Source organism: Cynocephalus volans, chromosome 11, assembly GCF_027409185.1.
Source record: "Cynocephalus volans isolate mCynVol1 chromosome 11, mCynVol1.pri, whole genome shotgun sequence".
Classification (NCBI taxonomy): domain Eukaryota; kingdom Metazoa; phylum Chordata; class Mammalia; order Dermoptera; family Cynocephalidae; genus Cynocephalus; species Cynocephalus volans.
In genome coordinates, this window is record NC_084470.1 from 64,370,869 (window position 1) to 64,395,941 (window position 25,073).

The 25,073-nt window shown below is 44.4% G+C and overlaps 1 protein-coding gene across 2 annotated transcripts in view; it reads left to right on the forward strand.

Annotated features, from left to right (window-relative positions):
- CACNA2D3 (calcium voltage-gated channel auxiliary subunit alpha2delta 3) overlaps positions 1-25,073 on the forward strand; it is an 828,419-nt gene that overhangs the window by 600,566 nt on the left and 202,780 nt on the right. For both annotated transcript variants that reach the window (XM_063114014.1, XM_063114015.1), the window contains 3 exons: positions 2,431-2,502; positions 3,832-3,912; positions 10,280-10,354. In XM_063114014.1, coding sequence (XP_062970084.1) covers positions 2,431-2,502; positions 3,832-3,912; positions 10,280-10,354 — 228 coding nt within the window. The remainder of the gene's footprint in view (positions 1-2,430; positions 2,503-3,831; positions 3,913-10,279; positions 10,355-25,073) is intronic.

Genomic DNA, 25,073 nt, shown 5'->3' on the forward strand with positions numbered 1-25,073 from the left:
TTTTTCGTGGTTCTGCCTTTGGAAAAGGTTATGCATGCCTCCAGTGGTAGCCACAGTATACATTAAGTATTTTTGGCAGGATATTGGAACCATCTCTTCATAAAATGTTATATATTGCATCTACTGGTTGACTCAGTTCCTGGTAACAATAACTGTCAATATTGTCTCATAGTTAATATCATTTGGTGATTAATATGGATGAAGTAAATTTGTTTACTTATTCTAACACCCAAATTAGGCTGCTCCAAATAATAGGTTACATGATTACCATGTTTATTAGTCAGGGTTCTCCAGAGAAACAGAATCAATAGGACAGCCCATATGTGTGTGTATATGTGTTGAGAGAGAGAGAGAGAGAGAGAAAATGAGAGAGAGAGGTTTTAAGGATTGTCTTACGAGTCTGAAATCTGCAAGGCAGGCTGGACATCTGGCAAGAGTCGATGTTGCAGTCTTGAGTATGAAGGCAGTCGAGGCAGAATTCCTTCTTCCTTAGGGAACCTGTCTTTTCTCTTAAGGCTGTCAACTGATTGGATGAGACCCACACACACATTATGGAGGGTAATCTGCTTTCCTCAACGTCTACTGACTTAAATCTTTAGTCATATCTAAAAAATGCCTTCCCAGCAACACCTAGACTGGGGGTTGATCAAACACCTGGACACCATGGCCTGGCCAAGTTGACACAGAGTCAACCATGACACCATGAGTTTCTGGTCCTTGAGGGACCATGAGATGCTTGCATCACCTTACTTATCATGAGGAATAGAGGCCAGTCTTGATATAGATGTGAACTGAATAAAAACATGGCCCCTCCACCTCTGTTGAGAGTTTTTTCCAACACCTGCCAAATTCTCTTTAGCTATCATGATTATTGATGGGGATGCAATGGAAAGAACTGCTCTATAACAATGCTTCTTGAATTTTAATATGCTTGCCAATTATTAAAATAATGATTCACGGTCAGAGGGTCCTGAGTGGGGCCTGGGATTAAGCATTTCTAACAAGCACTCTGGGACTGCTGTCCTGTGTACCACTTTGCGGTAGTGATACACTGTAGCTCCAATAATCTATTGTAAGCACGAGGCGAAAGGATGGACTGAGTCTAATGATTTTCACTCAAGAGACTAACCAGTCTATGGGGGCATCAACCACTTAGATTTTAGGATCTTCTCTTTAGAATGCTTCTTCCTGAGAAGATTAATAATCAGGAGCATCAAAATCTATGGAGGAGTGCCCAGACATCAGAAAACACTCTAGACTGAAGATAGTGGATTCTAGCTCACAGATTGCTTCACTTGAGGCTTGAATGGGCTGTGAAGCCAGAAAGTACCCCTCTCCCACCAGACTTGCCAGGCCACTTTTGGTGTCTGTCAGCAGTGCCATAAGCTTTGATCTCACTTTGGACTCTGCTACTTACTGGATGTGTGACCTTAAAAGCAGAGAAAGGAAATTAGCATCCTTTTAGCACCTCCCTATGCCAGGTACCATGCTGGGCAGTTTTACACTTTATCTTCATGGCAGCAAAGCTGGGGAATAGTTGGCGTTGTTTCCTATGAGGACATGGAGGCTTAGCTAGTACAGTTAAGGAAGATTCAAACAGAATTAGAACCAGGTGTGTCTAGAACCAAAGCCTACTGTGTTCCAGGACACTGTTTCCCCACTTGTTATTGGGGCGGAGAAGGGGTTCTGCCTGTCTCCCAACACTGTGTGGGAAACAGATGTGACATTGTGTCTCATGCGTGTGCATGTAGTTTGGAGGGTTACAGAAGTACATCACGTATGTATTTCAAGGGTCGATCTCCTAGGAGAAATGATTAGCTCCTTAGTCATGATTTTTGGGGCCAGACAATCAAGTTATTTTTTTTTTTTTATCTTGTTTTTGTTTTGTTTGTTTTCCATCTGGGACTGGCAGTCAGAGATCTGGAGAGTCAAGAGGGCCTTTGCTTGGCTACCTTAGGGAGAATAAATGCTTCCAGATTCTGCCTTCCCAGCAGGGGCAACTCACAAGACCCCCGATGCTCTCTCATTCTGATCTTCAACTTTCAGATTAGGGAGAAGCATTATTATTGCACATATTGAACATACATTTCTGGGAAGTAAAAATAGTAAAATCAATCCGTGGTAGTAAAATAAGATGAATCACTTAGATCCAAACAAGGCGTTATTTGAGCCACCATGGCTAACAGCAGAGAAGAGATCAGCTGGAGTGACTGACACAACTGACTTTGTTTCCCCAGTGGGGACTGGGGCTCTCACCCACAAATCAGGGTGGAGGCAGGTTGCTCTTCTCCCTCGCTGAAGGCTTGAGTGGGCACGGCCCTGTTCCTGACAGCCACTGGTCAGGAAAGGACCTGCAAGTCAAGGGGGATGGCCTGAGCCCTGCAGCTTCCAGACCCTTCTCAGGTAACTGACTTTTCTCTCTCCATCCAGCTTGCTGATGATCAGGGCCTCGTCCTGATGACCACAGTTGCCATGCCCGTGTTTAGTAAGCAGAATGAAACTGTGAGTATAGTGGCTGTGCTTCTGGCTGGAGCTAGGAGGGCGGTTTTCTCAGAACCCCTCTGACTCAAGCTCTGGTGACTTTTTTTTTAAAGGATAGAGAGTCTATAATTTTTCCTTACTGTTTCATCCCACTGTTAGAATCACTAAATCAAACATAGAAGAGAGGAATTCAAGCAGGCATTATTTTAGAGTTTTCAGCACCTTTCTGAAATTGAAGTGTTAAATGACCAGAGAAGGAAAAGCCCCAGAAGAATCCTTGATTATGGTGGGCTGACCTCTTTTATATTTGAACAGCTTTGTATTAGTTTTCTAGGGCCAACAAAGAGCTATAAACTGGGTGGCTTAAAAACCAGAAATTGATGCTGTCACAGTTGAGGCTGAAAGTTCGAAATCAAGGTGGCAGGGCATTTCCTAGCTTCTGGGGACACTGGGCATTCCCTGGATTGTAGCAGCATCACTCCAATCTCTGCCTCTCTTTTCACGTGGCCTTCCCCTCTCTTGTGCCTCTCTGTGTCTCCCCATCTTCCTATAAGGAGCCCAGTCATTAGATATAGGGCCCACCCTAAATCCAAGATGATTTTACCTCAAGATTCTTAACAGTTACATCTGCAAAGACCCCATATCCACACAGCATTACATTCTGAGGTTCTGGGTGGGCATGAACCTGGAGGGACACTATTTGACTCGCAAGAGCCTTAAAGGAATGAACAACAGCATCAATCTGTATATTCTTCCCAATGGGCTTTCTGATATCAGAAAGTTTCAGCAAATCACAATGGCCACCTGCCTTGGAAACTGGGACCCTGGAGGCCTCCTTCACCTTGGTCCTTGGCTCCAACTCACTGCTAAAAATGTAAGGGTCATTACATCTTTCTCCGGCTGTCTAGTCTGTCTCTCCTGGGCACCAGATGGCAGTGTAAATTGAAAAAGCACTGAACATGCTGTCTTTCCTGTAAAAAAAACTTTCATAAGAGAAACCAGTTCCTCATCAGAGTCCTTAGCTGCTGAAACTTCTGGGCTGCTTCACATCCCCTTGTACTTTCCAGGAGAGAGAAGAAGAAGGTTATTAGAATGTCTTGGTATCAGTGTGTGTTGGGGGTTGTAGTAGTTAATGTTTGGCCTGAGAAGCTTCCATTCTTGTGTAGTAATGTTTTGGGTGGAGGGCATGGATAGAAGAGGCTCCTTCTTGGAGATCTGGTTTAATCCTCAGTCTGTCTTAGTTTGGGGAAGGCCCTGGATGGTGATCCATGGTGTGGGGCTTCTTATGAGGTTCTACTTATTTTGCCAAGTTAACTTATGTTCTTATTGTCCAATGTTGGTTTTCAACAGAGATCGAAGGGCATTCTTCTGGGTGTGGTTGGCACAGATGTCCCAGTGAAAGAACTTCTGAAGACCATCCCCAAGTACAAGGTAATGCATGACCTAATTAATGAAATCAGAGGAATGGAGACAGCAGAAGCCTCGTTTTTACAAAAGTCAGAATTCAAACTCCACTTTCCTTTTGAGCAGTGTTTTTGCTTGCTGCAGTCATAGGCTATTACCTTGTACCACCTGCTCATTTACTTAACAGGTATCTTTTATTTAAATTGACTTGCTATTTTTCTCAATCACCTTCTCTCACCTCAGTTTAAAGAATCAGTGTGAAGTCATGATTTTGATGTGATTGTTGTGTTTTTCCGATACACACAGGGTATTGACATGACTGGTTCGCCTTTTTAAAAGATGGCTCAGAGAGTCAGTCCTTGGACTTCCCTGTTTCCTAGTGGGGGCTCTTTAAAAAAGCAAATCAAAAAGTGAGAAGGCAGAGGTCCCCTCAGGGCCTAATACTGGCACACGGGACTGCTCAGAAGCCCTCTGAAAGTGTGCATGAGGGCGGGCGCGTGGGACGGGTCTGAGTGCACCCCTCTCCCCCAGATCCTGTAGGTTTTCTGGACAAAGGGCTCCCCCGGCTGCACCTAGGTAAGACCACATCCACTCCCTCTTCCCCAGCGCTGAGCAGACTGGCCAGCCTGTCTGCACTGCAGGCCCACTCACAGATGGACGAGGGCTTCCTCTGCCTCCATCTGGGGGGGGGGGCAGGTATCTGGGATTGCTGACTGCTAGGGCACCTTCATTAACACCACCTTCCATGATGTGCTGAGGCCTGATTCGCCACCGCTGTGAGGGCCTATCAGCCTTCCTGGGCCTCAGATGAATGAAGGTGGTGGTTAGGACTCAGCTCTTTTGGTTCCCAGCTCTGTCATTGATGAGATGGGTATGGACAAGTCCCTGAGATCCTGAGTCCTCTTCTGTCAAATGGTGGCAACCGACTTCATCCACTGAGGCTTTTCCAATTGGAGCTAAGTTTCCAGGAGCACAAAAGGACATCTGATGGATCCAAGCCCACGCAATCAAGTGTTGGAAACTGTAGATACCCAGAAACTGAAAGTCAAGGGTAGGGATGAGGCAAGTCTTTGAGGCCCCTAAAGATCATGGACTTTACTTTTGTTGTAATCTCCAGACCTTGGTGTCCAGAACTACTGACTCACTGTCTAAAGAAGGACATCCCCCCTACAGAGTATATTTCCAAACAATTTTTTAAGCTTCTTATTTCACATGAGGAGAAGTAGAAACCCAAGCAAAGGGCCACCACTTAATATGTGCCCAATAAATCAAGGAATAATGAATATAATGTGGAATCCTAACACCCTGCGTGCCAATTTCTCAAAGCTTCCTCTGCCAGGCAGTGTACTAAGCTCTTCATAGCATTATTTTACTTAATAGTAGGTAGACATTACAGTTAGCCCCATTTTACAGCTAGAGAAACTGAGGCACAGAGAATTTAAGTATCTTGCCAAGTCTCACAGCTTGAAAGTGGGAGAGCCATGATTTTAGTCTCAATGCCACTGGGAACAGTAAGAGCAATGATGTAATAACCATAGTTAAAATAATAATTAAAATGTTAAAACAAAACCATAGTAACAATTAAAGTACAGTAAAACATTTGCTGGACTTCTGCATGATTGGTGTAGTCAAAATGCTTCACATACATTTTTCCCATTTAATCCTTGTTATACTCCCATGAAGTGGGTACCATTTGGCACCATTTTTAGTTGAGGATACTTGACATTACTTTCTGAACAACACTCCGCTAGAAAAAGATGAATGAAACAAAACATAACAAGAGAATTGAGAAAGACCAGCTACAGAAAATTCTCTAGCAGGGCTTGAAAAGCAGGCACTCCTGTAAATGCTTTCCCCAGGGTTGGGCTGAGAACCAGAGACACAGGTATGGCGTAATTTAACCTTAGGCATCCCTCCTCTGGTTCATAAGGAGCCATGGAAAAGGTGTGCTCGTTAGCCAGGAACAGCCATGGCCAAATAGGCCTCTCTCATCTAGGAGAGGAGAGCTCCAGGGAGAGAGTTCAAGTCACACCTTGCCCTCCTGATTAACACCTTGTAAAGATGAGTCAGCTCTTGGCTCTTGGGGTTGTCCCAGAAGATAGAATTCATTCTTTCTCCCTTAACTTCATAGATTTTCCCACAAGTGATCAGACTTCCTGTAATTTTTATTAAGAATTCCAGACACCCCAGCAATAATTTCCAGACACCACGGCCTCTGTTAGCATAACGAGCCATTTTATAATTGGGTTCACTTCATTAGCCCAAAGTCTCTCCATTTGGAAGAAAAGTGCCTCCGTTCTCCAGGCTCTTGGCCATGCAGGTTCCTGGGCTCCAGGAGAACATGTTTCAGGTCCAGGACCCCTTGGCAGGCTCCAGTGCTGGATGGCCTTGTGTGTGATCTGTTGTCTATTACTCCACGGGATGCACATTAGAACGGACAGGAAGACTGGTTCTGTTGCAGATGAAAAAAAGTTACGGATTTCATCAGCATATTCATTTGTGGCCAAAAACAAATGTTGGACATTCTCATATTACAAGATTTTGTTTCTCAGAGATTCATCCACAGAATGCGTTTGGAGATTTGCTCAGTTCTCTTCTTACATTTATATTAGGTTATATTGTATGCCACCAACCAACAAACAAAGCATTATGATGTTTTCTCAGAATGTTTCCCTGGTATGGATTTTAACCAGAGAGCTTCTGAATGTCAGGAAGACTTTCTCAGGTATAGGCTTGAGAAGGACTCGCTGTGCGCCTGCAAATCAGCTTCTCCTTTCAGCTTTTTTTTTTTTTTTTTCCTTTTTTGTGACCGGTAAGGGGTTGGTGTCACTCGCACCACGCTCAGCCAGTGAGCGCACCGGCTATCCCTATATAGGATCCGAACCCGCGGCCTTGGCACTCCCAGTGCCGCTGCACTCCCAGTGCCGCACTCTCCCGAGTGAGCCATGAGGTCAGCCTTCCTTTCAGCTTATTTTTAATATTTACTTTAGTTTGAGTTCTCAAGATGACCTAGGTAATATTTGAGTAAAATGACAAATGTCTTAAATACACAGAAACCTTAACTGAGCACAGACATTGTGCAGGGGCTTGTAGAAGTCAAAGATAGGTGAGATGGATCCTTCCCCACAAAGCTTATGCGGTGCAGGAGATAATGCCCTCAGTTCTTTATAGAACAAGACAGAGGAAGGAAAGAACTAGCTAGGGCTGAGAGGCAGGAGAGTAAGTGTAGCGTTTTTATGCATCGGGTGAAGGTAGTAATGGAAATACACTCAGGGTTTTATGGAAACGTGGTATGGAAAGGAGACAGCAAAAGGGACGGTCAGGAGAGACTTTTGATCAGAGATGATCCTGAGGCTGAGCTTGTAGCATGGGTGAGCACCAGCTAGAGGGAGAGGGAAGGGGGTGCTTTGGGCAGCTGGCACCGCATGAGCAAAGGTCTGGGTGGGAGAGAAAACTCCAGGCAGTAGTGGCTGCCATGAGCCCTGAGAGGTGGTGAGTGGAGGGAGACAGGGCTGGGTACGTAGGTAGGAGCCAGAGCCCAGGCAGACCTGACAGAAAGGCCCATGGATTCTATCTTACACTCGAAAGGGGTCTTTAGAGGGTTTTACACAGAGGAGCAACATGGTCAGGGTCACCTTTGACTTTGATCAGTCTGGAGGATGACTTCGTGGAGGCCAAGCTTTGAGGCAGCAAGAGCAGTCAGGACCACTGCGCGAATCTATCGAATTCATGTCGTGCTGGAGGGTCGGGTTGCAGGGTTGACTCAGAGCACCATCTGGAAGAAAGCTTGGCGGGATGTAGTGAGTACTGGGATTGAGGGGTTGAGGACCAAAGAGATAGAGTCTGAGGATGATGCTCTGGTTTCTTGGGAGTCTGGGTGTGTGGGGTGCCGCCCCCCTGAGAGCACGGAGGAGGAGGAGTGGCACTGAGGGAACGAGCCGCCGTCCTGATCGGTGCGTCTGGGGTGCTAGAGGGATGGCTGGGAAGAGGTGGCCAACGCCCCGCTGGCTACTGAGAGTGCCACTGAGGGGAGAGACTGAGGCAGGAGCGCAGAACCGGAGGCCAGCAGCACATAGGTGGCTGCTGAAGCTTACTGGGGGAGAGGAGAGTTAAGGCGGACAGGGGCCACCGAGGACAGAATCTCAGGGAAAATGAGCGTGTGAGGAAAGGGTGGAGGATGAAGACCCATGAGGAGAAGGAAGACCAGGAGTGCAGAGCCTGGAGACCGAGGGAAGAGAACATCACGGAGGTGGAAACAGTTGGAAGATCCAGGAGAGAAAATACTACAGGGTTTGGCAGGTAGGAGGCCCCCAGCAGCTGTAGAGAAAGGAGGTGTGATGGCATCTTGTGGGGTGGAGGGAGGGCAGAGGCAGACTCAGGAGGTGGAGGCATGAATGGCAGTGAGGATGCGGAGATGGCAGGTGACCAGGAGCGGGGACGCTGGGGCGGGAAGCCATGCCAGGGCGGGAGGCAGAGAGGGGACTTAGCTTTGTAGAATCTGCGCCCAATTTAATTTCTTTTATCATTTCCCTGTTTCCACCTTTCCTTCCTCCTTTTCCCAGTCCTCTTTCCTCCATCCCAGCCACCCCTCCATGTATTTGGAACCACACGCCATGACCTTTGCCCACGGAGAACTTATGTTCTGGTGGGGGGTGCAGGCATTAAGTAATAAATAGGCCTGGACTGATGCCTTGGCTACTTATACTCAACCTCACAAATAATTGATTATTATCGCTGTGATAAGTGCTATACAAGTGCAGGACATGAAAGAGCCCTACCTTCTTTTGAGTATCCCTTCCCACAAGCAAAACAAGAGGAGCCAAAGTGACATATGTTAGAAGGCACTGAATACATTAGCTGACTGTAAAATACCGTTTGTTTGGTCTAATTTTGAGTTTGAGTTTCTAATCAAATACTTCTTTTCCCTTTAACGGAAAAAGTCATACTCTCAGAGTGATTTTTGACCCCTCCAGTCCATATTAAACTGGGACATAATAATGGTAATTAATGCAGCGTTGACTGTGTCTGACATTTTTCCAAGAGACAAGATGAAAGAGACAATGTACATCTCAAAGGGTAGGAAATCTCCGGTTTATCTTTCACAGCATAATGGAATATACTTTTATCATTAGCATCAAGTAGGGTCTTATTAAGGCTTGCTGTGCAAGGTAACTCCAGGGGAAAACGTCTGCTTCCCTTGACTACAACATGCATATTTGCTTTATGTAATGCAACGGAACTTTTAATTGCCGGTGTTAAATTCTCTGAAGTTAATTTCACATCACCTTGACATTAAGCTAACAAGCAGACAGGGTCATTCCTGGTTTGTAAACTGTGTTGTCTGGATCATTTAATAGTATCATATTCAAGAATGTGAGTGGCAGAGAATTAAAAGTAACAGAGAAGGCTCAGAACTGTAAAATAACTTCTTGGAAAACAATGGAGCATTTTTTTTCTTCTTCTCCCCTTTCACTGTTCTGGCAAAAGTGGGTTACATTCTTTCTTCGAAGAGAGAGAGATCAGTATGGGTTTTATGCCAGAGGCCATTTTAATACATGAATGATTTGTAGGTAAATTTATTGTAGCCAATGGGTGCAGTCAACTGTGTAATAGAAATATTGTCAAAAAGCCGGGATTATTATTTAAATAAGTGCAGTGTTAAATTTGATTACATACTTTTTAAAGCTAATAAAACATTTCATTGCTCACAAACTATTTCCCATAGTCCCATTTAGTCAGAAAACATAAATTAAGTGAGGCTCTGCATAGAAAATTACCCAGGCTTTGTGTTGATGGAAGCATGCTTGGAAAAGCTGGGCAGCCACACAATTTAAAGACGAAAGTATATAAAAAGGGTTGGCAGGCTCCTCTATAGGCTGGTGGGGACACTTTTATCCTTGAAGAGTAATGAAAAATGACAGCCTAGAATGCATGTTTGAGATAGCCCCGTGGGTGTGGAGTGGTAGGAAGCCGAGAAGTGAAATAGCATGAGGACCCCTCTTTTCTTATCACAGGTAGAGAGAAGAGGCAGCGATAGACAACATTCTGTTCACTTAGACATAGGGCCTTTCCAGAAACATTAGCCATTTTCTTGCTATTAAAAGAAAAAGTAATTGTTTTTGTTTCAAATAAATCAAAATAAAGCCCTTGATGCCAATGTAGGAATGTGACATTTTAAATTGTGCTATTTGCTGAACTTATCCTGTGACAGGTCTTCATTTCCACCAAATGTCAAGGATCAGTGCCTTGCATTCATTTTAATGAAATATTGTGCTGATAAGGGTTATGAATGCCAAGTTTAAGCTGTAAATTACTAAATATTGGGCTGCTTTATACTTTGTGAATTCACCAGGGAGCAAGCTAATGAAGGTTTCTTTCTTGCTTCTTCTTACAGTTAGGGATTCATGGTTATGCCTTTGCAATCACAAATAATGGATATATCCTGACACATCCAGAACTCAGGCCACTGGTAAGAGAAATAGTTATTTCTGCCTTTCTTCTTTTATGATTTTAAGAGACTTTAATCCTGCAATGATGACACTTTGCAGCAGTTTTCACTTTCAAAGCTCCAGTCATAGTATTGTAAAGGTTGTTTTAATAGTTTATAACTATTGACATGTAATATAGAAATAATGTAAGGTAAATATATTTATTGTCATGGTTTTATATAAATCCATATATATATCTGCATGCATGTATTTATTTCACATCTGCCAATATATGGATAATTTTTGTTTAACTCTAGACAACTTAAAGAGCATTACAATGGATACCTTGATATAATAAATGGATTCTCATACTCCAACCATAGATGCACTTATTGCAAGTCACAGTTGATACAACAAATTAGATTCAAGATCCCTGGAAATTCATTACGATGGGATTGCCTCCAAATTACATTGCTTAAGTCCAGTGCCTTGTGTGTAGAAGCAATACAACACCATTTTTGTTAAATTGAAACAGGTTGAGATTTTCACCAGTTCTTGCCAAAGTCATTCCTAGCAACATTGTTTGATGACCTGGTGCATAAGCCACTTTCTTTCTCTCACTATTGTTTTTACTGTCTCTTAAACAAGTGGGGTTAGGCCAAATCCAGGACCATCCATGGTATCCTCAACCCTAAACTCTGGTTAAGGCTGCCCAGAGAACTGTGTTGAGGAAGGTTCTGAGTGGCAGCCAGGCTCGTTGGGTCCTGAAGCATTGACAGTATCTCCTGTGGACAGTGTCCCCTAGAGGGGCATTGGCAGCAAGCATGCCATGTGTGTTTGTCATCCTTAGACTAGTTGCAATGTGTTGAAAAAAGGGCATCCCTTTGGGTTTGTGTGTGTTTAATTAATTTTAAAGAAGATACAAAAGTATCTTAGTAATATAGCAAATGCTGCTTTTTAAAGTTAAGGAAGTATAGGTTATTTTCTCTAATAATCCACAGACACACACGTGTGCACACACAAATGCACACGTACACATCCACCCCACAAGTCTTTTTCTCTTTCATCACAATTAGAAAATAGCAGCAGTGCCTGCTATGCAAATGTGTGTTGGTGAAATGCAGTGGGGACCAGCTCACTTCTCGCTTGCATCATTGTTTAGAAACTGTTCATGTGAGAGCTCCATCATCATCCAACTTTGCTCTAATCGCCCTGGTATTAATGGAGTCATGACCACATCATGTGGATCCCATATGCATGCTTTAAGGTAGGACTTATGGTCATATTTGATTTCAACAATGTTTTTTTATCAGAAAAAGGACTGAATTTACTGGTTAGCTAATTCCAAATGTAACTCAGAATTATTTAAAAGTCTGATTGAAAAAGCCACTGACCTTTTGAGAATATTTAAGTCCACAAATATATTTAAGTCTGAAAAGCTTAGTACATTACCCATCTCCAGGCCACCCCATTGGGGGTGTTTTTTGTGATTGGTAGGAGTTATATGTTTGGTGTGGCTGAGTATGGGTTCCTAGAGCTTATTTATTAAAAACTGGAATGGTACAGAGTCAACAAAACCATCAAACCAGAATCTTCTGCCAGTGAATAAATTAATTTCCTAATTATCGGCTTTTAAAGAAGGGATGAAATGGAACCAGATGCCACGAAGGTAGCTTCCCTCTCTCTGCAGCAGTGGAAGTGATCAGCTGTTCTCCATGCAGTCTGCTCGCTATGCCTTTCTGGTCTTCTTTGTCTCCTAGTCTTGCAGCAAATTGTATGTTCGCAAACAGTCCATCTGATACACTTTCCATAGCTGTGGCTACTGGGAGGGCAGTTGAGAGGTCTTAGAAAAACAGGCCAATCCAGCCAAGGCTGTTCATCTCCTGATAGCACAAATAATGACAAACACACAAACACAAGTCATTTCTGTTCTTCTCACTGTTGAAACACTGTGCTGAATGGCTTCACTAAAAGCAGCAGTAGCCAGCATCAAGTTCCCATACATGGGTGGTCCAAACAAATGCCCCACATCTTGTTTGTGAGATCCCAAACCACATGCACCATTTTGTAATTGACCCATGACAAGACCATAAGGAATGGCCAGGCCATTGGGTCATCCATGCCATTCATATGTCTCTACTTCTGAGGCTGTCAGATATTCAGAAGAGGTTTGTGGGGGATACCACCCATTGGGGATCATATGAATTAAACCATCTGAATGTTTCAGTAAGTGTATGTTGATTCTGTGTTGAGTTTTGCATTTTTCCTTCTAAGCAAAAAACACCAGCAAAGTGGGAAGAACTCAACTTTAATGTCACAGAGGTTGCCCTTGATTCCTAGTTCTGCTACCTCCCAGCTGTGTGACTTTGGGCAAGTCTCACAGCCTCTCTGAGCATCATTTTTCTCTTGTAATCCCAGCATAACCATAGTGCATATATTATTGCTTGGTTGTTAGAATAACATAAGCAAAGAACCTGGTGCAATAAAGCAGGCCCCAGGACATCTTGGGGGCAGTGGTGGTTATTCCAGCATCCTGTTCGTGTTACATCAGTTCTATTGATCTGTGCTTAGCTGCTGTAAAGTTTGAGACATGGTGGTGATGGATGTAGGGGGGTTCTAAAGAACACTTTTCGATTAGTCAGTTCAGATTGTTATGATAAACATCAGCAAGGGACCGAGTCAACACACACACACACACACACACACACACACACACACAGTTTTCCTTTTTGGTTCTCTAGCAATCCTTCTAGACCAACTGTGGTCTAGAAGACAGGAAAACAACTATAATGTGAAGTTCCATGTGAGACCCACCATGTGATGAAACCAAAGATTTTTGTTTATTTCAAAAGTAGCAATAAGAAGCTACAGTAACTTAAGAAAGACAGTTAAGACCCAGCCTACATGGACCCTCCTGGCTCTGGCATACACAAGTTATTTGTTCATCTCTGTTCTGTTCACCTGTTTCTGCTCTTTCCCTTCTCCCCTGTCACCTGCCCACTCAGCACTTAGTAGGCACTCAGAAGGCAAATGAATGAAGGGATTCTCCAAAACCATTCTTTTCACTTTTACTTATCTTCAGTTCTTCTGGAGGATGTAAGTAACTGTGAGCTTCCTCTAGAAATCTGGTGTCTTCACCGTGCATAGATCCATCCTGATCAGGACTCTCAAGCACAGCTAAGAATGGCCAGCTGCTAGCAGCTTCCCTGGTTAGCTCAGGCAGGGAATCCTCATTCAAACCCTACTTGCCTTCTCCCAAGCCCAGCCATATAATCGAATCCATATAAATGGACGTTCCGCTCAGTTCTGGCCAGGACTACCAGATTAGCATGGTGGGTGTGAGTGTGGAGTTGTGGCCAGCGTGGGGAGATGGAGCAAGTTTGCTTAAAATAACTTATGTTCCCTCTCCATCTGCTGTTGAGGTTGTTTCTGCCCCTGCAGCCAGAGGAAAGAAGTGGGTTTCTCTGAAGCACAATACCAATATTTTTCTAATTTGTACAATAAAATATTTCCCCTGAACTTAATGTTTGGCTTGATTTTATCCAGTTTATTCTTTAATCTTGTATAATTTGGGTGTGAATCATGAAACGTCTCCAAAAACAGCTCAGATGTAGAAACCTTACTCAGCAGACTCCTTTTGGTTTAACCGGCAAAGCTGCTAAAATAATACTTTTCTGTGATAACTGGGCTCCCTTTAGTCCTCCTCCAAGTGTTTCTTGACCACCCCATCTTTGCCACCGGCTTGTGACTTACTGATAGATTAACTGACATTGGGTCAGCAAGCATTTATTAGGTGCCTGGTGGGCCCAATCCTGTGTTAGATTAAAGGCTGATATAGCATCTTCAAGTGAGCTAGGGGGCCATTTCACAGACAAGACAAGCACCAATTCTCAGTGTGGGGAATGAAACAACAGCACAACAGGAGGGATTTAATGCTCTTAACTTTGAGAAATGCTTTTTCAGTAGTTATTACACACCTGGAAATTTTTTCTTGGTCTTTACTACTCTTTAATATTCAGGCTAAAAATATTTCGAGGTGTAGTTTACTGTCTAGATTTAATTTTCTTGATCTTTACTTTGTCTTTGAGAGCTTTATGGATTTTTCTTAAAACAGATAGCACTGAATTTATCTCCTTTTCTTTTGCCCAACAGAGGATGGAGGGAGGGAGGACTGGGAAGGTGCTGTCTTTAGAAGGATCTTTATGTTTGTTGAGATTTTGGTGATCCATCTGTCCCTTCCTTTTACAAGAAAGGGACTCCTAAGTTGAATTCCTTCCCTTGAGGAGGTCTGGAATGTGGATCTGGTCAAATACCCAAGAGAACACAGTTCCTTTCCAGCAGCCACAGCAATGGCAGGGTTCCACAGAGGAGCCTTGGGCAGACAAAATCTAGGACTCATTTCCATGAAGCCCACATTGAAGTCTGCCAAAAACTGTTTGCTCTGTGTCTGCAAGCCCAGGAAATGGGGAAGGCTGCTGGAGAGTTTTTATTCTGGAAGAAGATTTGCCAGTCACATGAGCCTGTGTGTGGTGGTGGATGAGACGGGACGTGGGATTGATTGAGAGAAGTTTACATTCTTTCCTCTGACGGTTGCGGGATATCCACTATGTTCTAGATCTCAGCAAGCTGCTGGAAGAGGCACAGAGATGTGCCCCACCTCAACGAAGCCAAACTCTAACAGGATGGATAAGATATATGCAAAGCAGCTACAGACACCTGGGAAGATGCATTGTTTGTTTGCTGTTGGTCTTAGTGTGTTTTTCTAACATTCGTTGATTCTTTTTGATGGGAAAGGCACTATTCTAAGTATTTTGTATGTGTTAATGCTTTAAATCATTACCTAATTGAATAGCAAGCCTATGACCGATGTGTGTGCTTTGGAAAGTCCCGGAGGCTCCAGGGAAGGCTGAAGTGAGGGGAGGCCTGGGTGGAAGATGTATCTAGAAGGCAGCCTGGAGATGGGTTGCAGATAACTGCAAGTACCAGGAGGAGGAGCTGGGGTTCTCCATGAGAAAAGTAAATATCCCATAATTACAAATGGGCAGCTGAGGCACCAACTAATAATGTAACTTCCTCCAAATCACACACCTAGAAAGTGCCAGAACCAGGATCCCTAACCCAGATCAGTTTAGATGCACTAAGTTCACTATGCTACATTGGTTCGTCAGGAAATGGGAGGTAGAGGGTTTGGAGGGTGGGAGTGACCAAGATGCGTGGTCTCTGCAGCCACATGGATGAATACCAGGGCAAACATGGGAAGATTATAGTTAGAATCTGTCTAGACATAGCACTGTCCACTAAGAATATTATGCCAACCACAAATGTAAGCCACCTATGTAATTTAAAGTTTTCTGGTAGCCACATCTAAAAGAATAAAAAGAAACAGGTGAAATTAAGTTTTTATTTAACCCAATATATCTAAAATATCAGTGTTTCAACATATAATCAATATAAAAATTATTAATGGTATTTTACATTCTTTTCATACTAATCTTTGAAATCTGGTGTGTATCTTACACTTACTGCATCTCAATTCAGACTAGCCATATTTCCAGTGCTCAAGAGCCACATGTGGTTGTAGCCACTGTAAGAGACAGCACAGATCTAGAGCATAGCCAGACATTTTGGACCCTTCTAGCTAAAATGGATGATAGGGAATTCCTCTTAAAGTGGATTGGAACAGACTCTACTGCCATGACTGCCACCTGTGACTGAGCCATCACGGAAGTCTGTGCTCACAGTCAGCAGTCGGTTCGCCGCCTCCAGTCTGGTCGCCGCCCCTTCCTCCCAGGCTGTGGCCTCTCCAGCCTCGGGGAGTGGAAGTGGGAGGTTGTCCAGAATTCAAGGGACATTGACTCAAGGGCCAGGCACAGGGGCTCTGCAGTTTGGCTGAGAAGCTCTGGCCGTTTCAGCCATGTGAATTCACTTCTAAACCATGTAAACTTCCTACATCAAACTGTGCCAGAGAGGCCAGCCGGTGGAAAGCATTAGCCACATCTGGTAGCCTCAGTTGGCGGGTTATCTAAATCAGAAATATTTAGATACTGAAGCCATTTCTGCTGTTCTGGAAAACTCAGGTTAACTCTTTAACAACCCCAAATTGTGCAGATAAATGACATCTTCCTAACCTATTAAAGAGTCTTCCCGTCCCCTCTGGAATTCAATCTTGCCGTTCCAGCCAATGGCTCTCTGCAGCCTGAGTTCTAACATGCCACCAGCCATTCCATGTGTCACTCCGTGCCTGCCCCTGCCCCACTCTAAACATTGATTCTTCTTCTTTATTCATTTTTTAAATTTTAACTTACACATGTAATTGTACATACTTATGAGGTACACTCTGATATTTTGATACACATACATGTTGCATAATAATTGGGTTGGATAATTAAAGTAACAATCATCTCATGTATTTATCATTCCTTTGTGGCAAAAACATTAAAAATTCTCTCCTTCAGCTATTATGTAATTTATATACAAAACTTAATCTATCACGTCCCCTGCTTTAGTTGACTTGTATCACTTATCCCTGCTGTGCACTAGAATATCAGAACTTATTCCTCCTACCTAATTGAATTTTGTACCCGTTGGCCAACCCCTCCTTATTTTCCCTCCTCCTTCCCCCTCGATTTTGCTTCTTTATTCTTGTGGACACCTGGGCAGTTTATTTTTCTGTGCTTGTTTACCATTGCACATTGGTTTTAGTAAAAGGCGAAAGATTTATACGATCTGAAGAGAAACCAGAGTTGCACATTGGTTTTAGAAGGACCCTTGGAGAATACGTGGATTGACACATGGACATGCTAGTAAATATAAATGTTTTCATACTTTAGTCCTCTCATATGGAACTAAGTAGAGGTCCCTATGGACACATATCAATATATGTTAAATCCTAATTGGAGAGTTCATATTAAACATCAATTTAAGTAGGGGCTTAAGAGGTAGAGGCATGGTTAGAATCCTTATCTAAGTTTAACTGACTTAGTTCGAGTAATGGCCTACGGGAAGAGATTCTGTATAATTCCAAAAAGTTTAGATGTGAAGTTTAAATGCAATCTGTTTATAATTATGCATATCCTCAATGGTGGCCCTTTTATCTATTCCCCAGAAACACTAAGCTCTTTTCTGCCCCAAACCCTTGTGCTTGCTCCCCTCTACCTGGCATCTTGTCCCAGACACACCCGTGAGTGGCTGTTTTTCATCCTCCATTTCTTAGCTTAGATGTCACAGCAGAGAAGTATCTCTACTTCCAACCAAAAGTGCCATAGCCCTCCTCTGTCACTGTCCATCACACACCCTGCTTTAGTTGACCTGGATCACTTATCACTCTTGGGAAATGTCTATGTTCAACTTCTCCCCTGTCATCCCTCGTGAATACCTGAGACTTTGCTGCTACACTAGGGGGGAGTCAGTAGATATTTGGTGAATGATTTTGATGATGTTTAAATGATGGTGATGATTAAATATCTGACTACCAGTTTCCTACAGTAAATGAGAAGTCCAGGTGCCATACATTCATTCATCAAACACTTATTGAGTCCTTGCTACAGCAGGCACAGAAATTGAAGCAGGTGTCGTTGGTCAAGGCCTCTTTCTTTCTGCTCCGCCCTCTGCCCTCTGCTTGCCTGCGAGCATTCATCAGACGTTCCTTGAGTCAAGCGCTGGGCTGGCTAGTGGAGGAATAGAAACAGGTAGAAGAATGTCTCATCACAAGAAGCTCACGGTTCAGACAAGTTTCCCTACAGGGACCAAGAAGAGCTAAGGGCTCACACAGGAAGCATCTGCTCTTTTGGAGGAAGGTGCAGGAGGGCTTCCCCGGGGAGGTGCGCAGTCCGCTCTGGAGGACATTTCTTCCCACTCAGCGGGGACACCATGGCTCCCCAGGACTTCTGATCTTAGGCCAGACCAGGCACGACTTCTCTGGATGCAGCCTGTTGGGGTGCATGGGGCGGGGGACCCAGCACCCTTTGCAAACCTTCCCGTGGTTCCCAGGTGCGGGGATCCTTCCCCCGCCTCTCGCCTTCCGCGCTCAGGCTGCCGATGAACTGGAAGAGACTCCCCAGTAGGTGGCGCGCGGGCACCGCCGTGTGCCCGGTCCCCGGCGGACCATGTCCCTGCCAAGGCACATCTCAGAACAGAGCCCAGGCAACTCTGACTCAGGCCTGGTCGGAGTGCATTCCTTTCGGTTGAAAAGAAAGAGTTAACTGATGCTGAGCAAGTGTATCTGCTCAGAGGGCTGTGTTCTCCGAGAAAAAATAAACAGGACTGTGTGACCCCCACGGAGCGAGCCTGCTCTTTCTGAAATACATCACTTGGCAAAAGAGAAAACAGAGCCCTGCCCGCTTTCCTCTTGATGGACTTGTGGAGGGCACAGTTTGCGCTGCCTCCGTCTGCACAGTCGCGTGGAAGCCTCACAGCCCTGAGGGGAGGCTCACCCCGTCCGACAGGATCGCGGCGACCAAGGCAGGCGGGGGCGCCTGGATCTCTGTCGCGTGGGAGCTGCGCTCTGTTCCGCAGACCTCAGGACTCAAGCCCACAGGCGCTTGGTCCCTAAGTTCTGTGTGTGCTTGGACACTTAGGGCATAGATGGGCAGTAGAATCAGTTGCGTAGGCATTTTCTGAGTGTGCACAGAGTGCCGTATTAACCCCCTGTGATGCCGGGCTGGCGGCGCAGCGGGGCCCAGCGAGCACCTGCAGCTGTCACCGAGCGGTAGGGCCCGCGCTGTGCCCAGCAGCCTGCGCCCGGCCGGCAAGTTCTCCCAGCATCCTGCCTGCAACGCTTACAAGAGCTTAGCTGTACGTGAGGAGGGGCCACCTGCAATACGGTGTTTACATAAATAAATATCTGAAAGGGAGAAAGGAAGGTGGTTCCTGATGCTTAGGTCAAGGAATGTGTCAGTAAATTTAGGTCAGTCTTCAGAAAAAACAAAGACAACTATGGGCAATGTGCTTTTTCGTAAAATTAAACATACTCAACTGAGAGAACTTGCTTTCATCCTGAAGCTATGTTCTCAGGTTCTTTAACAAAATGCAGGTTGGACTGAGGCCCTCCCTTAGCCTCTCCAGACAGTGTCCCCCTTTCCCCAGCACGCTGAGCCAAATGGGACACAGCAGCGGCTCCTCTGCTCTGAGCTGTGGGTGGGTTTGCCCATGGGGGACACCCACAAGAAATGGAGGGAGGAAGGTAGGGTCAGGGTGTGTGTTCTTCCGTGTCCTCTGGCACTGGCTGCACCCAATGTGAAGCCACACAAGCCTCCCTCTCGCTGTGGCTTTCTTCCCTCTGTCCCTTCATGCAGAGTGGGAGAGTGGTCCCCACTGTTTCTGGCTTCAGGGTACTGCACCATTTCTTTTAGTTTCCTACACCCTACCCACACCTTTACAATAGCCTCTTTATTAAACCCTCCTTAATTAGCCAGCTTGACTATGCCACATGCTTCCTGCTGGGGCCCTGACTGATACGAAGGTAAGTGTAGATGGAAGGTTTGTTTTTCTTTATTCCTTACTCCGCCAGGAAGGAAAGAGAGAAAGAAGGAAGCATGAAAAGAGAAGGGGAGGGAAGGGAAGGAAGGAAAAAGGGAGGGTGGGAGGAAGGAAGGCTAAAAGGAAGGGGAAAAGAGTGAGAGACCCTCTATCCATTCCTTTATTGTTTATTTATTCATTGTTCATTAATTTATTTATCTCCCATTGTAGTGGGGAACAGAGGATTTCCATATACCTTCCAATAAATTCCCCTTTTACTCAGGTCATTAAGAATTGATATCTGTTGCTTACAACCAGAGCAGTCTGAATGATACAACCATGAAATCACAAAGTTTGGGAACCACTGCTGAGTCTGGCTCTGACCCCTGCTCACAGGGACCTCACAGTCTGACACCCCTACACCCCCTCTTTGTAAAACTGTCTTTCTCTCAATCCCACCCCTCATCCCCAGACTGGTCTTTTCCCATCCCAGCAACTGGCAAAGGAGGTGGAATGATAAATAAATGGAGAAAGAAGACCTACAGATAGGAAATCGAACACAAAAATGAAACAGTATGTTATGAAACACCAAAGTGAAAATACTGACCAGAAGCAGAATTTATAAAAGGACATGGTGTCTAGCTGGGGGATTGGATGTCTGGGGAAGTCTGTACGGAGCTACTAAACTTGAGGTCACGATTTGTGATTCAGTCCAGCACAATTTGGGAGCATCAGAGGGCCCTTCGGATACCTGGAAGAGTAACTTGCTCATCTGTGATGCTGGAACCCTCCCAGCTGGATGGTCAGGGAGAGCCCTCAAGGATATGTTAAGCTCCTCTCCTCTTTCCTTTTTTCTTCCCTCTCTCCCTCCCTCCTGTCCTTCCTCCCCTCATGTGGTATATATCTATTGAACACCTATCATGTACCAGTCACTCTATGAGATGCCAGGGATCTAGTGATAAAACAAGACAGAATTCCCCCTGTGTTTGGTGTTTGCAACTGCATGGAGAAGATACATTCTTGATAAGCTCATAAATAAATGGATAAATAAAAAACATCACATTTTAGATAAACTTGTAATGATCTTTGTTTATCCATTTATTTATGAATTTATCATTTCCAAGGATACGAGAAGACAAAAAAGTAGTGAGAGGCACCTGCCTTAGCTGGATGGTCAGGGAGAGCCCTTAAGGATACGTTAAGCTGAGGCCCGAGGGATGAGAAAGACTGTGGAGACTGGTCTAGGCTGAGAGAACAGTGTGTGCAAAGACCCTGAGGCAAAGGGATGCTTGAAACATCACACTCTGGAAGCTGTCCATAGATTTAGGACAGACCTCTAAGGGAGAAGAGCGGGTGACTTGAGGTTTTATTGACAAGTTCCTATTTGGGACTGCATTGAATGAGGCAGTGGCTGCTGGTGCCCTGCTCCCATCCCTTCTACCCTTCCTATTCCCAAAGCCTGGCTCATAGCTGCCAGAATCTGGGTGGAGAGTTTCCCTGGCTTCCAGAGTCCACTCTTCCCAGGCATGCAGCAGGCCAGACATGCCAAGGAACTAGCATCCCTCAACCAAAAACTGATGAGCCCTGCTGCCTCTTAGGTGGACTATCTCCAAGGTGTGTGTTTGCACTGGCTCCCAGAGCTTCCCTGTGGGATGAAGCTCCAGTTGCCCACACTGGTGACATGCTTGATAATGCACCTGTGTTGGCTGCCTTCCTGTCTCTGAATCCCTTCACCATGTCCCTACAGGTATCTCCTGGGAACGCTTCTCAAATAAAAACATTGCACTTGAATCTTTGTCTCAGGATCTGCTTGTAAGAGAACTCAAGCAAGACACCAGTGGGCTGATATTTCTCTGCAAAAATTGGTTTGCTTCTAGACTAGAGCTTCAAATACAGTTTTGAGTACACCTACATAGGCTTCCACTTTAACACAAGGGTATCGGGAATGAAATAGAATATTTGCATTCTATTTCAGGCCCCTACACATATATTCCCATCACACCAGTCTGCTTAGAGAATTCATACCTGTATTTAGGCATACCAGAGAGCATTGCCTTTATGCTGTTTACAATCCAGAGCAGGCACTTGAAGGAAATTTGGTTTAGAAATAGGATTATCTGCTGCTTTATTGTTTGGCAAAAGGACTTGTTGGAGGAAAAAGCTTTTCTTTTCACTGGATGCACTCTGACCTTTGTTTTACTAGATTAATTTCCTATCTAGAATGCCCATCTTGGATGATGAATTAGCAATAAAAAGCTCATCAAAATGTAATTACATACAACGTGTTGAATAATGATCTCTTAAAAATCCCTATAGATTTGTCTGCACCTCCTTCCCCTCACAGGGGAAATGAGCCTCAGCTGCTAGCTACTAGCCCCAGCTCAGGAATGCAAAGCCTAACTTTGGTGTAAGACTGAGATGTGTGTGCTGGCATCTGTCATGCCCAGTGTCATCTGACTGATCAATTGCTTTTCTCCATGGGATGCACATCTTTATATAATTTAAAGGACCATCTCAATGGGTATAGGAATACACAGGAAGTAGAAGCTCAAGCAGAACGAAACCCTTCTCTCCTTCATCTATAGCAGTCTGTTGGGGGGAAGAGAGTTATTAATTAATATGTTAACTGCCCGGACAATAGCAGGCAGACCAGCATGGAGAAAGCCTGAGAAGCAAACATTAAAGCTTTCATAACTGCAAATTCCAAGATCATTTGTTCCTCCTTAAAATAGGAAACAGAGCCATCTGCCTCTAAGAGGAGACTTGACTGAGCTGCTTAAATGATGTTCAGTTTTCCCAAGGAGCCCATCTTGTTTCTTTCCAAGGCGTTGGACTTGGACTAGGAGAGAGATGACCTAGCCTTACCTTTGCTCTATTGAGGAGCCCCATAAAACCGACAGCTGGATCTGACAGCAGAATATTCAAATGATCCCAACTGTGTAAATGCCCACACTTATTTGAATAACTGAAAAATTCAATCATTTGAATGCCAATGATTATTCCTCTGGGAGTTTACATTTTAGAAAGACCTTGCATCTGAATCCCCATGAGAGCATTAAATTGCTATCTAATTAGCACTCCCAAATTATATATATTTAAAAGATAATTAAAGGTTTGAAGGCTGTTGGAATAACTGGTTATACATTTAAATGAATCACTAGAAATTTGTTAGTAATGTGTGGAGTTTTCTTTTATTTCTTGCTTCCCTCTTTGAAGTTCAGTAGGCCCAACCTCACGGGGTTAAGTCTGGTAGTGGTAAGATAAAGGCAGATGTTTTTAATTATCGCAGCTCAAAACCCCAAATAATTATAAGCAGCTGTCATTTTTACATAATCCTAAATGATAAGACCCAAAGAATGCAAATGAAAATCTTGAGACCCAGGGCTTTTTGGCAGAATAATTTAATCCCTATTATATCACTGAATTGACCATTGCACTTGACTGAGGCGTGTGCTCTAACCATTATGCTCTTTGCTCAACTTTCACAATTATGTGATAGGCATATATATTTCCAAACACATCTCGCAGGTGTCATTTCCATGTCCTCTGTGGATGTTGGCTGGGCAGAGGAAAACACTAATGCATTTAGAATATTGAGGCAAGAAAGTAGTTTGGCTAAGCCAAGCAGGGCTTTTGCTCAAAGTTCTCAGACTCGCTTGCCCCATTCTCCTTGGGATGTTGTCTCTCCTGTCCTTGTCCCAAAGATCCTCTTCCTCCGTTAGGTGGAATGATAGGATTGTGCCTGTTGGCATTTCTTTAGCCTATAGCTAGGGTTTTCATTGGACTGGCCGTTTCTGTGCACCAGCTGGCCAAAGCCAGAAATCCCAATGTCGGACTGGCCTGCCAGCTTCAACCCAAGCTCTGGTTCAGGTCTTAAATTTTATGCTTCCTGTGTTTGTCTCTTCCTGAAAGGGTCAGAGCCTCTTAAGGAGCAAGTCAGAGGAACATTTACCATAGCCACAATGGCTTCTCCCATTCGGACCCAATACTACAGAACTGAAGTCCACCAAATCAAGGCACACTATTCTCCCCAGGCAAAGCTGAAGCCAGACTCTGCAAGAAACAAATCTAGAACAGCAGCCAGAAGGAAGACACACACACACACACACACACACACTCCAAATTAAGCCAAAAGCCCAAGGATCCCTCTGCTAAGGAATGTTCAAGGTGGATTTAAATGGAGACCGGGACCTGGCTTGGCAGAAATGTGCCCAAGCAGAAAGGATTGCCCAATGAGCTAAGCTTAATTCCTTGGGGATGGGAAGTATAAACAGATATAAGAGGAGAGAAATCAGACCAAGAGTTTATCTGGAACATTCAGAAGCTGGCAGGCATCACAGAATATTGTTACCTCTCCCAGTGAAGAAATGTAGGAATTCCAGAAACGTATCTTGAATATTAGAATAATCAGTTAAAATATTCTGATTATCCCAAACTCCTTTCCTGGAGTTTCTAAGTTTCTAGCTCCAAGCCAGGAAGAGGATTTGGTAGTAACTGAGAAGGGTTAAGGCATTGGACTCCCAGTAGTGCAGCAGGTTTGATATTAACATGTGTTGGACTCCCCTTAAATGAAGCTCATGTTCACCCAGGCTCAAATACAAATATAGATATTACGTTCATATATATTTAAAGGAAAGATTCTTTTGAGAGTTAATAACCTAAAACAGCTCTGCTCAGCGTGGAATTCTAGGGACCTGGCTGATGGTGACCTTGCCATCACCCCCTCCTGTGCCCTCAGGACACACCACAGGCAGGCACCCAGCAGCAATCTCTGTTCCAGAGCAGGGGGCTCACTGGTACATGTTTCTTCATGGAGCAGAGCAGTCTCTTGAGACCAGATGTCTGAGGTCAACCCTCAGCCTTGCTACTATCAGCTGTGTGGCCTTGGATAAGTTACTTAACTTCCCTGGCCTCAGTTTCCTCCACTGAAAAATGAGGCCCAAAATAGTGCCTACTGCATGGAATTGGGTGAGGATTAAATGTGTTCCTGTTTACAAAATGCCTAGAACAGGCAGACACATAGTACGTGTTGTCCATGTGTTTATTAAGTGAACATATGTACCAATTTGTCCACTCACTGTCTTTACTCATTCATCACATGTTTGTGGAGAATCTGCTCTTTGCCAGGCCCTATCCTAGGCACTGCAGGCCCCATGATGAACAAGAAGTAGCCTCTTTCCCAAGGATTCTTAGGACCTAGTGGGGGAGCCAGGCTAGTAAGCTCATAATTTGCAGTACAGGGTGATGGATGTGGAGACGAGGTCAACACAGGAGGCTAAGGGAAATGTGGAAAGCACTTGAAGT